This window comes from Plecotus auritus, assembly GCF_963455305.1.
Source record: "Plecotus auritus genome assembly, chromosome: 5".
NCBI classification, from domain to species: Eukaryota; Metazoa; Chordata; class Mammalia; order Chiroptera; family Vespertilionidae; genus Plecotus; species Plecotus auritus.
In genome coordinates this window covers 47,977,935-47,992,934 of record NC_137776.1, presented here as the reverse complement: position 1 = coordinate 47,992,934, position 15,000 = coordinate 47,977,935, and the positions used below count along the sequence as shown (strand labels likewise).

Here is a 15,000-nt window from a genome sequence, read left to right as displayed (position 1 = left end):
CCTCTTTTGTTGTCCTCAGTCTTTAATACATTTTTTTGACTGTCTGTAAAGGTGATGGCAACACTTCATTTTTAAAACTTCAGTTTTATGGTTTTGGTCTGAAAATAACATCAGGATGTACTCTGTGCCTGCTTATGGAGCACATTTTGCATGAATGATATTTAATCTTTAAAACAATTCAATTGAGATACTACTTTCTGTACAAAGAGATTAAGTAATTTAAGGTAGCATAAAGGTCAAATAGCTAGCAAATGGTAGTGCCCAGATTTGGGCACAAGTAGTCTTAAAAGTAAACATTATGTTACTTTTATGTTACATGGATTATGTTATTGAACCTTCTGGAAACAGTCATTCAGAGCAGTTAAGCAGAATAATACTGTTTTGTATATTAAAAAAGTAGAGAAAGGTGATGCCCTGGTCCGTTGCTCAGTGGTTAGAGTGTCAGCCCATGGACTGAAGGGTCTTTGGTTCGATTCCTGGCCAAGGGCACAAACCTCTGTTGAAGGTTCAATCCCCAGCCTCTGTCTGGGCATGAGCAGGAGGCAACCAATCGCTGTGTTTCTCTCACATCAATGTTTCTCTTCTCTCTCCCTCCCCATCCTCTCTCACCTTTCTACTCTCTCTGAAAAAATCAATGGAGAATGTATCCTTTGGTGAGGATTAAAAAAATAAAAATAAAAAAATAAGGAAAGGTAAAATAAACTAATAAAGGGGTGACTAGAAATGATGAAATGTTTGCTGTTTTTGAGGAGTTTTCTTATTTGTATTTTGGATTAACAGTTTGGTTTTGAAGCTAATTACAAACTAGGAATTTCAAAAATGTTTTGAGCTGTGAGAGCATCACTGGAATAAGTTAATAGTACTCCAGATGATGACTTCGAATGGGAAAGCACTCATTCGAAAGTGTAAATTCTGATGGGTATGTTACAAAATGGATTTTATTACTTCCTAATTAAGACTCCTTTTCTCTTTTATTTAGTTCTTTAAATTATCCATGCAAGAATGTCTTCTAAATGACAGAAATGGGAAGGCCAGATGATTTGAAAATTTTTCTTTTCACACAACAGTTGACTTTTCCTCTCCCATTTTTAAACTTATAGGATGAGTGAAATTAGAATTCTTTCCTACTTTTCTGTTCTAAGTGGTTCTTTCTCTCTTTGAGCCCCGGGGAATAGTTCCAAAGCAGACAGGCTTTATTGGCCCATTCATCTTCATTCCTGACAGAGCATGTGTTCCCTAGAAGCAAGTGCTCTGTCTTCTCTTAGCCTGAATGTCCCTGAGCACTGTCCTCATAGAGAGCGCTCAGATGACCCCAGCTGACAATGGTGACAGGAAAACCATAGCATTTTTAGGATTATGTTTTGTTGCAGCCTTACTTTTAAGACTTTCAAGAAAATAATTAAATTTCAAACGTTTTATTTTGGAGGTTCTTACACTGTCACAGACTCAGTATATTTAATGATCTGAAATATATTTACAACATGCACCGAGGCTTCTTTTGCTGAATTAGGGATTGCTTGCCCAGTGTAGTTGGTTAAACTTAAATTTTAGTATTAAATTCACTTGTCAAAATACTTGGCTGTATTGAGAGACAGGTTTGTTTAGCTTTACAGATACCGTGATACGGATCAGGAACCGACACAATGACGTTATTCCCACCATGGCTCAGGGTGTGATTGAATACAAGGAGAGCTTCGGGGTGGATCCTGTCACCAGCCAGAATGTTCAGTACTTTTTGGATCGCTTCTTCATGAGTCGAATTTCAATTAGAATGTTACTCAATCAGCACTGTAAGTGTCTGGAAGTCAAGAAAAGAAGCTAAATAAAGTGTATTGGTATATTTCAAATTTATTTAGAAAACTTCCCTTTAAGGAAAATGTTTAATTTTACTTTTTTTGTGTATTAAGAAAAGTAAATAGACTGCTATAGAAAGGAGGTGTATTTATTGAATGTAAAATACTGTGTTTATGTTTAAGAAAAATGTTTGTTCTATTGTTCAAGTACCATTTAGAGAAACGGTTTTCAAATCTGGAAATGGGCTTTGGATATTTTAGCTTATTTTATTTGTCTTTGATGTTTCATTTCTTAATAGCTTTGTTGTTTGGTGGGAAAGACAAAGGAAGCCCATCTCATCGAAAACACATTGGAAGCATAAACCCAAACTGCAATGTAATTGAAGTTATTCAAGGTAAATACTTACACTTCTCCTTTCAGAAAGGATGTAGGAATCAAAATGGTTGAGTGTTAGTTCTTGCTATTAAAAAGCTATTTATATCCTGAAATAAAAATGTTAGGAGTGAATATGTGGGTTTGCAAATAACTTTATAATGTTAATTGTGCCTTATGTATAGGATATTTGCTGATACAATGTTTTGTTAGGTAAAGTATGGTGATGCTATGTGGGTATCTGTTTCACTTCAAAAATTTTAAGCCCCTTTCCCCTTTCTAATTCCCTGTCTAGGAGCCATAATTTATAATTGGTTTGCATCTTTCCACACTTTTTTCTGTTTATACCACATACCAGAGGCCCGGTGCACGGTTCGTGCACTGATGGGGTCTCTCAGTCTGGCCTGCACCCTCTGGCAATCCGGGACTCCTCGGGGGATGTTGGATAGCTGGTTTTGGCCCGATCCCCACCAGCCGGCCTGATTCAGACATGAGGGAGCCTGATTCCTGCAAGCCCAATCCAGACAGGAGGGAGCCCGATCCTGTGCGTTGAGCGTCTGTCCCCTGGTCAATGCACATCATAGCGACCGGTCGACCTGTCGTTCGGTCGTTCGGTCTCTTAGGCTTTTATACAGATAGATAGATATACACACACGATTGCTGGTCTTAACATTGTTTATTTAGAAAATGGGGTAATCTATGTATATTTTTCTACAAGTTTACAGACATTGTACCATGTTCAGTATATATAGGTTTTTGAATGGCTGTATGGATGTACCAGAATCTATTAGTCCATCCTCCCCCCCGCTTTTTTTTAAACTCTTTATTTTTTTTTTTTCAGAGAAAGGAAGGGAAGAGAGAGAAAAAAACCCATCAATGATGAGAGAGAAACACTGATTGGTTGCCTACTGCATGCCCCTTACAGGGAATCAAGCATATAACCCAGGCATGTGCCCTGACTGGAATCAAACCTCGTCTTCCTGGTCATGGGTCGACACTCAACCACTGAGCCACACTGGCTGGGCCATCCTTTGATGCACATAGTTTGTTTTCATTTTTTTCCTAACCAACAGTACTGCAGTGCACATCTTTAGATATCTGCTGACTTTTGCTATTATTTTAGAAAGGAAAATTCCTAGAATTAAAAACATTTAAAGTGCATTTAAAATTTGATATGTCCCATAAGGTAACAAACAGTGAATGAGAGTGTCTTTCCTAAACCCTCACCAACTCTAAATGTTTATGTATTGTAAATATTTTTTTAGCCTGCTGTTTTTCTTTACTTTGTTTAATGTGTATTTTACCATACACACACACACACACGCACACACACACACACTAGTGGCCCGGTGCATGAAATTCGTGCCTGGGTGTGGGGTGTCCCTCAGCCCGACCTGCACCCTCTCCAATCTGGGACCCCTAGGGGGATGTCCGACTGCCAGGATCAGGCCTAAACTGGCAGTCAGACATCCCTCTCGCAATCTGGGACTGCTGGCTCCTAACCATTCGCCTGCCTGCCTGATTGCCCCTAACCACTCTGCCTGCTTGCCCCAATTGCCCCCCTGCCCCCCGCTGGCCTTCTCACCCTGAACTGTCCTCCCTTGCTGGCCTGATCACCCCCAGCTCCCCCCTGCTGGTGTGCTCGCCCCCAACTGCCCTCCCCTCCTGCCCTGATCACCCCTAACTGCCTCCGCCTCTGCCCTGCCACCATGGCTTTGTCTGGAAGGTCTCCCAGTCTAATTAGCATATTAGCCTTTTATTAGTATACTAGAAACCCGGTGCATGAAATTTGTGCACGGGGGCGGGGGTGTCCCTCAGCCCAGTCTGCACCCTCTCCAATCTGGGACACCCCAGTAGGATCAGGCCTAAACAGGCAGTCGGACATCCCTCTCACAATCCAGGACTGCTGGCTCCGAACTGCTCGCCTGCTTGCCTTCCTGATTTCCCCTAACCGCTTCTGCCTGCCAGCCTGATCACTCCCTAACCACTCCCCTGACAGCCTGATTGATGCCTAACTGCTCCCCTGCCAGCCTGGTCACCCCTAACTGCCTTCCCCTGCAGGCCTGGTCACCCCTAACTGCTCTCCCCTGCAGGCCTGGTCACCCCTAACTGCCCTCCCCTGCAGGCCTGGTCACCCCTAACTGCTCTCCCCTGCAGGCCTGGGTCCCCTGCAACTGCCCTTCCCTGCAGGCCCGGTCACCCCCAACTTCCCTCCTCTGTTGGCCTGGTCACCCCTAACTGCCCTCCCGTGCAGGCTTGATCGCCCCCAACTGCCCTCCCTTGCAGGCCTGGTCCCTCCCAACTGCCCTCCCCTGCTGGCCATCTTGTGGTGGCCATCTTGTGTCCACATGGGGGCAGCCATCTTGTGTGTTGGAGTGATGGTCAATTTGCATATTACTCTTTTATTAGATAGGATTATTGACTTCAGAAAGGAAGGGAGAGGAAGAGACAGAGAGAAACCAGTGATAAGAGAGAATAATTGATTGGCTGCCTTCTGTATGCTCCCTACTGGGAATTGAGACGGCAATCTGGGCATGGGCCCTGACCAGGAATCAAACCATGACCTTCTGTTCATAGGTCAACACTCAACCCCTGAGCCACACCAGCTGGGCTATGCTGTCTTTTTCTATATAGATCTGGGTTTGCTTGATTTTTTTTTTTTTTTTTTTTTTGGTATTTGTCATTTCTCCTTTATGGCTATTAGGCTTTGTCAGGTCATATTTAAAAACTAAGATTTTTAAAGTATATTTTCTTCTATAAATTTCATTTGTCAATACTATTGCCATCTTAATGCATGAAACAGATGTAAATTTATTTAATGCTTTTTTGTTGTTGTTTTGATTCACACTAGATGGCTATGAAAGTGCTAGGCGTCTTTGTGATCTGTATTATATTAACTCTCCTGAACTAGAGCTTGAAGAACTAAATGGTAAGCCTGTTGCTGTCTATTCCTCAGTGATCACTGTTTTGATGACTTGACAAGGAACTATAAGAATAATTTAGATTTGTTTTAATATAAAAGGACTTTTCATCAATATCTTCATATGAAAGCTGAGTGAGAGAAATCATTTTAAAACATATTTGTGTGTGTGTGTGTGTGTGTGTATTTAATGTAGTTGGATTCTTTCTGAAAGACATTTTGGTCTTTCCCATTAAAATTTTTTTAAATTGATAATGTTGATTCTTTACTTATTATTGGTTTTCTGGTTAGAAAAAGTGGAAAAGTGGTGCCAAGAAAATTCCATTTGACTTTTATATGCACTTCAATAATGTAAGGTTTACCCTAGAATATTTTTACTTCCTGAGTTGTAAATCATTGTTTACTATTGAGGAAGTATAAAGACTAGAGCTATAAAGAAGAAATAAAAGGCTCATTTATTTGAGAATCTGTTTATCTCTAGTGGTCTTTTTTCACCCTGACAGTGCCTTTTGGACATAATACTGTTTTTCCTAGAGGTAGGGTAGTTTAAAAGGGGGGAAAACATTTCTAAGTTAACATGACCCTTTGAGAAGAATAAAATTAAACAGTTTTTACTAAGTTGTATTCTGGACAGCAGTGGATGTTACCCAATTGAAAATAGAATTGTTTGGTGTTTTTCTGAAATTATATTAATGCTTTTGGCCCATAATGGTACATTCAGTAAATAAGAATCACAATGCACCAGTGATAGTTTGGGAACCTGAACTACTCTGGGCGTTTCCAGATGTCCCACCCATGTGGTATTTCCAAGGGGTATTTTATTCAGAGGGGAATCCAGTTTGTTGGCTACATTAGAATCCTAGGGTATGGTGAGCCTTATTCCTTTGCTCTGCCCAACATTCTGTTTTACACACTATCTACCCACCAGGGCACCTGTTAATGGTTGAATGTAAAATCAGCATCCCTGGGTAAATTGATGCTAGCTTAATTTTTTCTTCAGATCTATATCCATGGAAATGCCTGAAATAAAACAGGAAACATTCCACCTGGGTGAAACATTTTTAAAAATGGCTTAAAAAAAGAATGTATTTATGTAAGTTGGACCATGGAATTTATAGACTGTAACACTTTTTTTGGAGAGTAAAATTTGGACCTTAAGGTTGAGTGTCCTTTAAAAAGACTGGCCGTCATAGAGAAGAATGGGAAGAAGGGTTGGTTATTTGTTGTGCAGGACTCATGTTGTCACTGTCAGGTATTAATCTAAGTGAGCATGGGGTTCAAACACTAATACGGTGAAGAACTGGTGTGGCACTTCTCCCCCAAATGTTGCTATCCTCCATAGTAAATGTTTTCTTTTCATCACTACACAATATATTCTTTAAAATGCTTTAAGCACATCTCTCTGTACTTTTATATTTTTCTCTTCTGCTCTGTAGCAAAATCACCAGGACAGCCAATACAAGTGGTTTATGTACCATCCCATCTCTATCACATGGTGTTTGAACTTTTCAAGGTTTGTAAAATAGTATTACATAACCTATATCAGTCCTTTCCTGAGGTTAGGAATCTGCTCTGAAAGTTAAATACTCTACCGGGTTTTCTTCACTTTAATTAAAAGATGTCATTTCATGTTCGGCGTCATGTCACATTCCTGGAGATCAGCCTTTTGACAGCACTGATGGGCACCTCAGTGTGGTGGTAAGCTCAGCCTGGGGAGGCAGAAAGACCTGGGTTTGAATTCCAGTTCTGCCACTTAATTATGTGTGTGACCTTGGCCAAGTTGCTCAACCTTTCTGAGCTTCTGTTTCCTCTTCTGGAAAATAAGGATAATACTACCCAGGTTATTATGAAGATTGGAGACAACATACTGAATGTCCAATACAATTTCAGCACAGTGTAGGAGCTCCTTAAGGTTCTATTTTTTACAAAACAAACATTTAGAAGAATGATTCTTAACTTCCCACCCTTAAAGGACCAGAGTCCTACCTGCTGTATGCTTTTTTTTTTTTAATATATTTTATTGATTTTTTTACAGAGAGGAAGGAAGAGGGATAGAGAGTTAGAAACATCGATGAGAGAGAAACATCGATCAGCTGCCTCTTGCACACCCCCTACTGGGGATGTGCCCGCAACCAAGTTACGTGCCCTTGACCGGAATCGAACCTGGGACCTTTCAGTCCACAGGCCGACGCTCTATCCACTGAGCCAAACTGGTTTTGGCTTTTTTTTTTTTTTTTGAGAAAGTCATTTATATTAATGTACAGGGCTTCTGCTGTTATATTTGCTCTTTACAACAAATTTTGAAAACTAATAAAATTATGCTAGTAATGTTGAGAATACATATTTCCCCCCAATAACACTTGCTGGTGGATAGGAAAGTGGGTGATGAGAAGTGGTACAGGCCCCTGAGGCTGAAAATGGCACCCTAAGTCAAGCTGTAGTCTCTCTTACTTTAGTTACCTTGTCTTCAGCCAGCAGCAAATTAGAAGAGAGAAGATGTGGCTTTCAGCCTGATAAGGAAAATGAAAAATATACTGAAACAGAAAAACTGATGGAATAATAATAATGTCTTAGAACAGCAAGGTTTCAAGAGTCCTCTTTTGTTCTAAGACAGCAAGAAAATATCTAATCCTTCCAAAAATATTTCAAAGTGATTAAATAAATGATTGGCACTTAAAGGATTAAAACTAATTTTTCCCTTGAAATTTCAGAACATAAAGATCTTGTTCCCCATGATGCTTAATAAAAGAAATACTACCATGTTATATAAGCGATTTTATATAATGTCAGTAGTAATAGCTTCCATATGGAACCTGATCTTAAAGGGCCTTCGGTAGAGATGATAGAATCTGCTCCTTAGGGAGATTGGTGTGTCCGGTCACACTTATTTCCAAAGTCAGTCCTGTCTTTTGCCTTTTTTGCTTTATCTAGTCTTACCAGTTTCTACTCCAGTGCTACACGCCATGTTATCACTTATGACATGTTGGCAGTTTGTACGCTGTATCCTTTAGAAATTGTTCCAAACAGTTTTACAAGTAAATGTCCTTAGTTTTAAATTAATGGTAAATTGGATTAGTTTATATCACTATAAGACCATTGCTGTAAATAGTATATGAAAATTTTTTTTCTTAAAGCAATTCGTGATAAAATGTTTCTTATAAAAAGAGATGAAAGTTTTCTAAAATAAGATTTGTCTGTTATCTACTAAGTTGTAAAAACATTTGAGTAAAATTTTCTGCTTTAATGTAAACTAGTTTAAAGTGTTAAAACATCTGGTTTTGCAAAATACACAGAATTTGGTTGAAATCTTTAGATCAAAATGTCTCACAACTCTTCCAAAACTGACTTCATAATTTTTTAAAAGTAATTCTTTAAATATAGCTATAAGAATAATGATTTGTTGGCATATTTCCATCGAATTAAAACTTTTAAAATTTCAAGTAGCGCATATTAGTTGAAAATTATAATTACTTTCTCTCCTTTTTAAAAATTGTATTTTTAATGTGAACCTAATGTATTTCAGAATGCAATGAGAGCAACCATGGAATACCATGCTGACAAAGGTGTTTATCCACCTATTCAAGTCCACGTCACACTGGGTAATGAGGATTTGACTGTGAAGGTAAATGCTTTTTCTTTTATTTTTTTTTAAGTTGATATTCAGGCATGCACATAATTTCTAGAAGGCATAATTTATCATTAGGAGAAAGAAGTCCTATCCCTTATACTTAAGAAGCACATTGCTTCATTTTTCTGACAGATTATGGAATTATCCCTTGAGTCTATTTCTATTCTGGTCCCTAATTCAGATGATTCAAGTTAAAGTAAATCCTGGAGGCAGACAGCTTAGCAGTGAACAAGAATATTCACTTTGATAAATCTAAAATATTTGGGTATTTGCAGTGTTATTTAGATAGTAAATAATTTTTCATTTTTTAAAAAATAGGTTTTTATTTATTTCAGAGAGAGGAAGGAAAAGGGAGAGAGAGAGTCTTCTCCCTTTTTTGGGGGTCAGTCTAGCTAAAAGTTGTCAATTTCATTGATTTTTTTTCAAAAAACCAATTCTTTATTTTGTTGATTTTTCTCCACTGTTTTCAATTCTGTATTTCATTAATTTCAACTCTGATCTTTATTATTTTCTCTTTTTTTTGCTTCCTTTGGAGTTAGTTTGCTCCTTTTTTAGTTTCTTAGGATGGAAGTTTAGGTTATTGATTTGAGACATTTTATAGCTAAAAATGTCCCTCCGTCTAGGCCAGTGGTTCTCAACCTTTCTAATGCCGCGACCTTTTAATACAGTTCCTCATGTTGTGGTGACCCCCAACCATAACATTATTTTCGTTGCTACTTCATAACTATAATTTTGCTACTGTTATGATCGTAATGTAAACATCTGTGTTTTCCGACGGTCTTAGGCTCTACAGCAGTGATTCTCCTTGTGGGTCAAGACCCACAGGTTGAGAACCGCTAGCAGGGTCGCCTAAGACCATCGTAAAACACAGATATTTACATTACGATTCATAACAGTAGCAGAATTACAGTTATGCTTGTTAATTTCCCACATTTTGTTTTGTTATTGATTTCTAGTTTTATTGCATTTTAGCCAGAAATACAGTTGTATGATTTTAATCATTTTACATTTATTGAGACTTGTTTTATGGCCCAACAAATGGACTATCCTGGAGAACGTTCCATGTGTACTTGAGAAAAATGTGCATTCTGCTGTTGTTGCATGGAGTGTTGTATAGATAGTTGTTACGTCTTGTTGGTGTATTATGGTCTTGTTTAAATCTTCTATTTCCTGTTCTTTTGTTTAGTTGTCATAGCCATTATTGAAAGTGGTACATTGAATTCTCCAACTATTATTTTGAATTGTCTATTTCAATTACTGTTAGTATAGGATCTGTTTGACATTTTGTCATATGTAGTCTCTATATCTTATGTCTCTTTTGATTCTTTATTTCTCCATTCCTGATGTATTTTCTGTTAAAATGTTTTCTAATGAACCATTTTAATTTTCTCCTTGTTTCTTTTTAAAAAAATATGTTTTCATTAATTTGAGAGAGAAAGGAAGGGAGAGAGATAGAAATGTCAAGGATACAGAAACATCTAATTGGCTGCCTCCTCATGCCCCCTACTGGGGATCAAGCCCACAACCCAGGCATGTGCCCTGACCGGGTATCAAACTGGCAACCTCTTGGTACGTGGGTCGATGCTTAATCCACTGAGCCACGCCAGCTGGGCATGCAATTATCTTTTAAATAATATAGGAGAAAAAAATGTACAAACAAAAAATACACTTATACTCTCCTTTATATTTACCTATATAGTTTTCTAGGTAAATATATGGCCTTTATTTCTTCATGTGGATTTGATATATGCTGTCTAGTTCATTTCAGGCTGAAGCATCTCCCTTAATGTTTTTTTGATAGGGCAAGTCTACCAATGGTGAATTCTCTCAATGTTTGCTTACCAGGAGTACCAGTTAATAATGCAGATTTTTTTCAATAGGTGGAGTTACACATATGTTGATATATATGCGATTTGATATGTATGCTATTTTGTTGTATTGACAAGCTTCAAAACTTCATGTCAAATTTTCTAAAGGTGTTAACATCATAGATAGTTTTATGCTTAAAAATGTCCAATTTTGTGCCAAAAAAGAGCATTTGCAGAAAGTTTTAATTCATTACTTTATTTTGAAGAAAAGTGCTGCTGAAAGTTATTGTATACTTCAGGAAGCTTATGGTGAACATGCTCCATCTCAAGATACTTGTGAACACTGGTTTAAATGCTTTAAAAGTGATGATTTTGATGTGAAAGACAAAGAACATCCAGGTCAACTGAAAAAGTTTGAAGACTAACAATTACAGGCATTATTGGGTGAAGATGCATGTCAAACTCAAAAACAACTTGCAGAAAGATTAAACGTTGCTCAGCAAACAATTTCCAATCATTTAAAAGCAATGGGAACGATTTTAAAGGAAGGAAAATGGGTGCCACATTAACTGAATGAAAGACAAATGGAAAACCGAAAAGTCATCAGTAAAATGTTGCTTCAGTGGCATGAAAGAAAGTCTTTTTTGCATTGAACTGTGACTGGCAATGAAAAGTGGATTTATTTTGAGAATCCCAAATGCACAAAATCATGGGTTGATCCAGGTCAACCATCAACATCGACTGCAAGGCCAAATCACTTCGTAAAGAAGACAATGCTCTGCGTTTGGTGGGTTCAGGAAGGTGTGGTGTATTATGAGCTTCTAAAACCAGGTAAAACCATTAATACTGATCTCTACCAACAACAAATAATCAATTTGAACCACACTTTGATCGTAAAATGACCAGAATGTGCCAGAAGACACGGCAAAGTAATTTTGCTTCATGATAACGCACCATCACACACTTCAAAACCAGTTAAAGACACATTAAAAGATCTTGCCTGGAAAGTATTAACCCACCCGCAGTATTCACCAGACTTTGCTCCTTCAGATTCCCACTTGTTCCAATTGATGGCACACGCACTTTCTGAGCAGCACTTCAAAACATACGAAGAAGTGGAAAATTGAGTCTCTGAATGGTTTGCCTCAGAACAAGAAAAGTTCTATTGGGACGGTATCCACAAATTACCTGAAAGATGGGGGAAATGTGTAGCTAGTAATGGACATTACTTTGAATAACGCACTTTTGATGTTTCTCTTGAAATTATCGTGTTTTCTTTGATTACAAAATCTGCATTATTAACCGGTACACCTGGTATGTGAGAACTAGAGGCTCTGTGCATGAAATTTGTGAACAGTGGGGTCCCTAGGCCTGGCCGGCGATCAGGGCTGATCAGGAGCCTTCTGGCTGCTGGCCGGCGCCTTCCTTCCCCAGCTGCCAGCTGCTGGCTGGGGCCTTTTTTCGCTCCATGCCACCCCTTGGTGGTCAGTGCACGTCATAGAGTGATCAGTCTCCCAGTCGAACTCCTGTGGGGACACTTTGCATATTAGCCTTTTACTGTATATAGATAGATGTCTTAATTTTTTCTTCATTTTTGAAGGATAATTTTGCTTGGTATAGACTTCTTAGTCTTTTGCTTTCAGCACTATGAATATGTTAACCCTACTTAACCTTAGGTCCAGCTTATACAGAAACTCAAGGTCAGTCAGAGTTGAAAGCTTAGGGATCTGTTCAGGTTTTTCCTGAGCTTGAGCTTAGACCTAGGCATTAACATGACCTTCTGGATTCTCAGGACATCTCTGAGCTTTTTAAACCCCTTTATATATCTCATTCCCTAGCTTTTCTTATTAAGCTTTTTGGTTAGCCTATTGTTTGCCTTAACTGTTGTATACTGCCTCAGGTGGCCCTAAATTTTATTATCTCTAATTGTTTTTTTTTCCTCTCACTTTTTAATTTCTTTGTTTTTTAAATTAAATCTTTATTGTTCAAAGTATTACATTATGTCCCCTTTGTTCCCCCACTGACCCCTGCTAATCCCTCCTTCTCCCCACTCCCTCTGTCCCTCACTCCAGACCTTCACCCACCTGTTGTGTGTGTGTTCATGGGTTATGCATATATGCATACAAGTTCTTTGGTTGATCTCTTCCCACCCACCTACCCACCTTCTCCTTCCCTCTGAGATTCTACAGTCTGTTCCATGCTTTTATGTCTCTTGAGAGAGATATTTGTTGTTCCACCCATTGATTCATTTGTTGGTTGACGCCTGTATGTGCCCTGACCTGCATTCTTCGGTGTCTCGGGAGGATGCTGTAATCAACTGAGCTACCTGGCCAGGGCACCTCTCACTGTTTTTGAGGAATGTTTCTGATAATGGGAAGTGGGTTCGTGCAATACGTTTTTGCATTGGGAGCTCAGAATCGGGTCAGAAAATGCAGTGGCTGCTAGGCTGCTGCTTGCATTCTGATTGCATGTTATTGTTGGGGTGGGAATAAGGCAGTTAAAACACCATGGGTCTCACTGTTGTTTTTCCTGACTGCATGCTCCCAAGATTGCCACAAGACTTTGGTTAATTTCCAGAGCTGAATAAAGTTGATTCTGACAATTTTTGCCTTTTTCCTGGTGCTCTGATGGAGGAGAGAATTTTTGGAGCTCCTTTCTCCACTATTTTTGCTGACATCATTTTTGCTGTTCCTATTGAGAATACTTATGCTTATTCCAATTCCCATTCTTTTGTATGTGACCAATTTTATTTGTGAGATTTTGTTTAATTGAAGCTTTTAAGATCTTTTTTTCAGCTCTATTCTGAAATTTTATAATAATGTGACTTAGTGTGGGCTTTCCATTGGGCTGGACCTTCATCCGTTCTTCCAGTAGTCATATGTGGAGGATGTTGGGCTTTGTGATATGAACCTCTCTTTTTTCATATCTTTTTTCTCCTGTTTTTTTTTTTTTTTTAATCTATTTAACTTTTTATTCTACTCTGTGAGATTTCCTTGACTTTAAATTACTAGCCCTTCTGTTGACCTTTTAGTTTCACTATCTTATGAGAATCATTGATCAGCTGCCTCCTGCATGCTCCCCCACCGGGGATTGAGCCTGCAACCTGGGCATGTACCCTGACCGGGAATTGAACTGTGACCTCCTGGTTCATGGGTCGACGCTCAACCACTGAGCCATACCAGCTGGGCTAAACTTCTTTTTTATTATTCTTTTTATAGTATTCTGTTTTAGTTTTATCTTCTTTAATAACTGAGGATATTAATGATAGCTGTTTTTTAAAAAATTAAGTTGTCTCTGCTGTCTGCACTGTTACTTCTGAATTTCTTTCTTTTTTAAAAATCTCTCTTGGCTATTCATTTAAAAGGGTGAAGCACAAATAAATATATGGCTGTACGATCTGTTTGCTGAAAACGTAATGTGAATGCGTCATGTTTTTTCCAGCCCAGGTGCTAACGTGTGTCTATTTTTTGGTTAGTTATGTGTCAGCTACTTGCCCACTAAGTTTTACTTGATTGAAAATAAGTCCCATTTGGGCTTCAGTTATGCTACAGCGTGATCTTTCTTGTAGCTTTCTCTGCTTCTGTTTCTTGTTGCTTTAGCACTCTGGTCTGCAGATGCTTTCCATTATTGTGGTTATCATCGCCACATGGATCAAGGTTCCCTGAACTCCTAGACACTTAGCCACAAACTTGTTCTGTGTTGGTGGACGGACCGACTTTGCTTAGGGAATCTGTTTGGTGCAAAGAAAGGTTCATAATGACCTAGCATTTCCACCTCTAGGTCTGTATATACTCTGAAGGTTTAAATACAGATATTCAAGCAAAAACGTATACATGGATGTTCATAACAGTATTATTCACAATTGCCAAAATATGGAAAGAGCTCAAATGTCCACCAACTGATAAATGGCTCAACAAAATGTGATACATATCCATATACTAGAATATATTGATGTTTCTATCTCTCTCTCCCTTCCTCTCTGAAGTCAATAAAAATACATTTTTTTAAAAAGCTTAAAAATGTTCATAAAGGTCTTGAACAGACTTATAAAAACCCTAACTATATATTGGACTCTGCCTCCTTATATCTAAAGTCACATGACTGTATCTACTCTTGTTACTTATCTTTTTATGTGTTAAATGCTTGCTTTAATTTTCTTCAGTAGAGATTTCACCTCCATTACTTATGCTAGACTTTCAGAATCAAGGTCTGTTCCCCACCCCGCCCCCCCTGCCCATTTTTTAAGTTTGTTCAAATTGTTGACCTTTTTCACCTTTTATTCCTCTGCTGAAAATCTGGTGAAGGAATTATTTTGTTTCTGTCTCAGAACTCTAGCTGCTCTTTCAGATTTTATGTTTGGTCTATATTCAGTAAATAATGTGTTAAAGCCACATGTATTTAAAGTAAAAATGTAAATATCTTGGTTCATTCACTGTTGCTGATTTTATAAACTTGACATTAAAAAAGATGTTGAGTAA

The 15,000-nt window shown here is 38.3% G+C and overlaps 1 protein-coding gene across 1 annotated transcript in view; it reads left to right on the top strand.

The window, feature by feature from the left end:
* Positions 1 to 15,000, top strand: part of PDK1 (pyruvate dehydrogenase kinase 1) — a 34,428-nt gene that overhangs the window by 7,864 nt on the left and 11,564 nt on the right. The window contains exons 4-8 of the mRNA XM_080668449.1: positions 1,606 to 1,790; positions 2,093 to 2,188; positions 5,018 to 5,095; positions 6,523 to 6,599; positions 8,610 to 8,708. Coding sequence (XP_080524575.1) covers positions 1,606 to 1,790; positions 2,093 to 2,188; positions 5,018 to 5,095; positions 6,523 to 6,599; positions 8,610 to 8,708 — 535 coding nt within the window. The remainder of the gene's footprint in view (positions 1 to 1,605; positions 1,791 to 2,092; positions 2,189 to 5,017; positions 5,096 to 6,522; positions 6,600 to 8,609; positions 8,709 to 15,000) is intronic.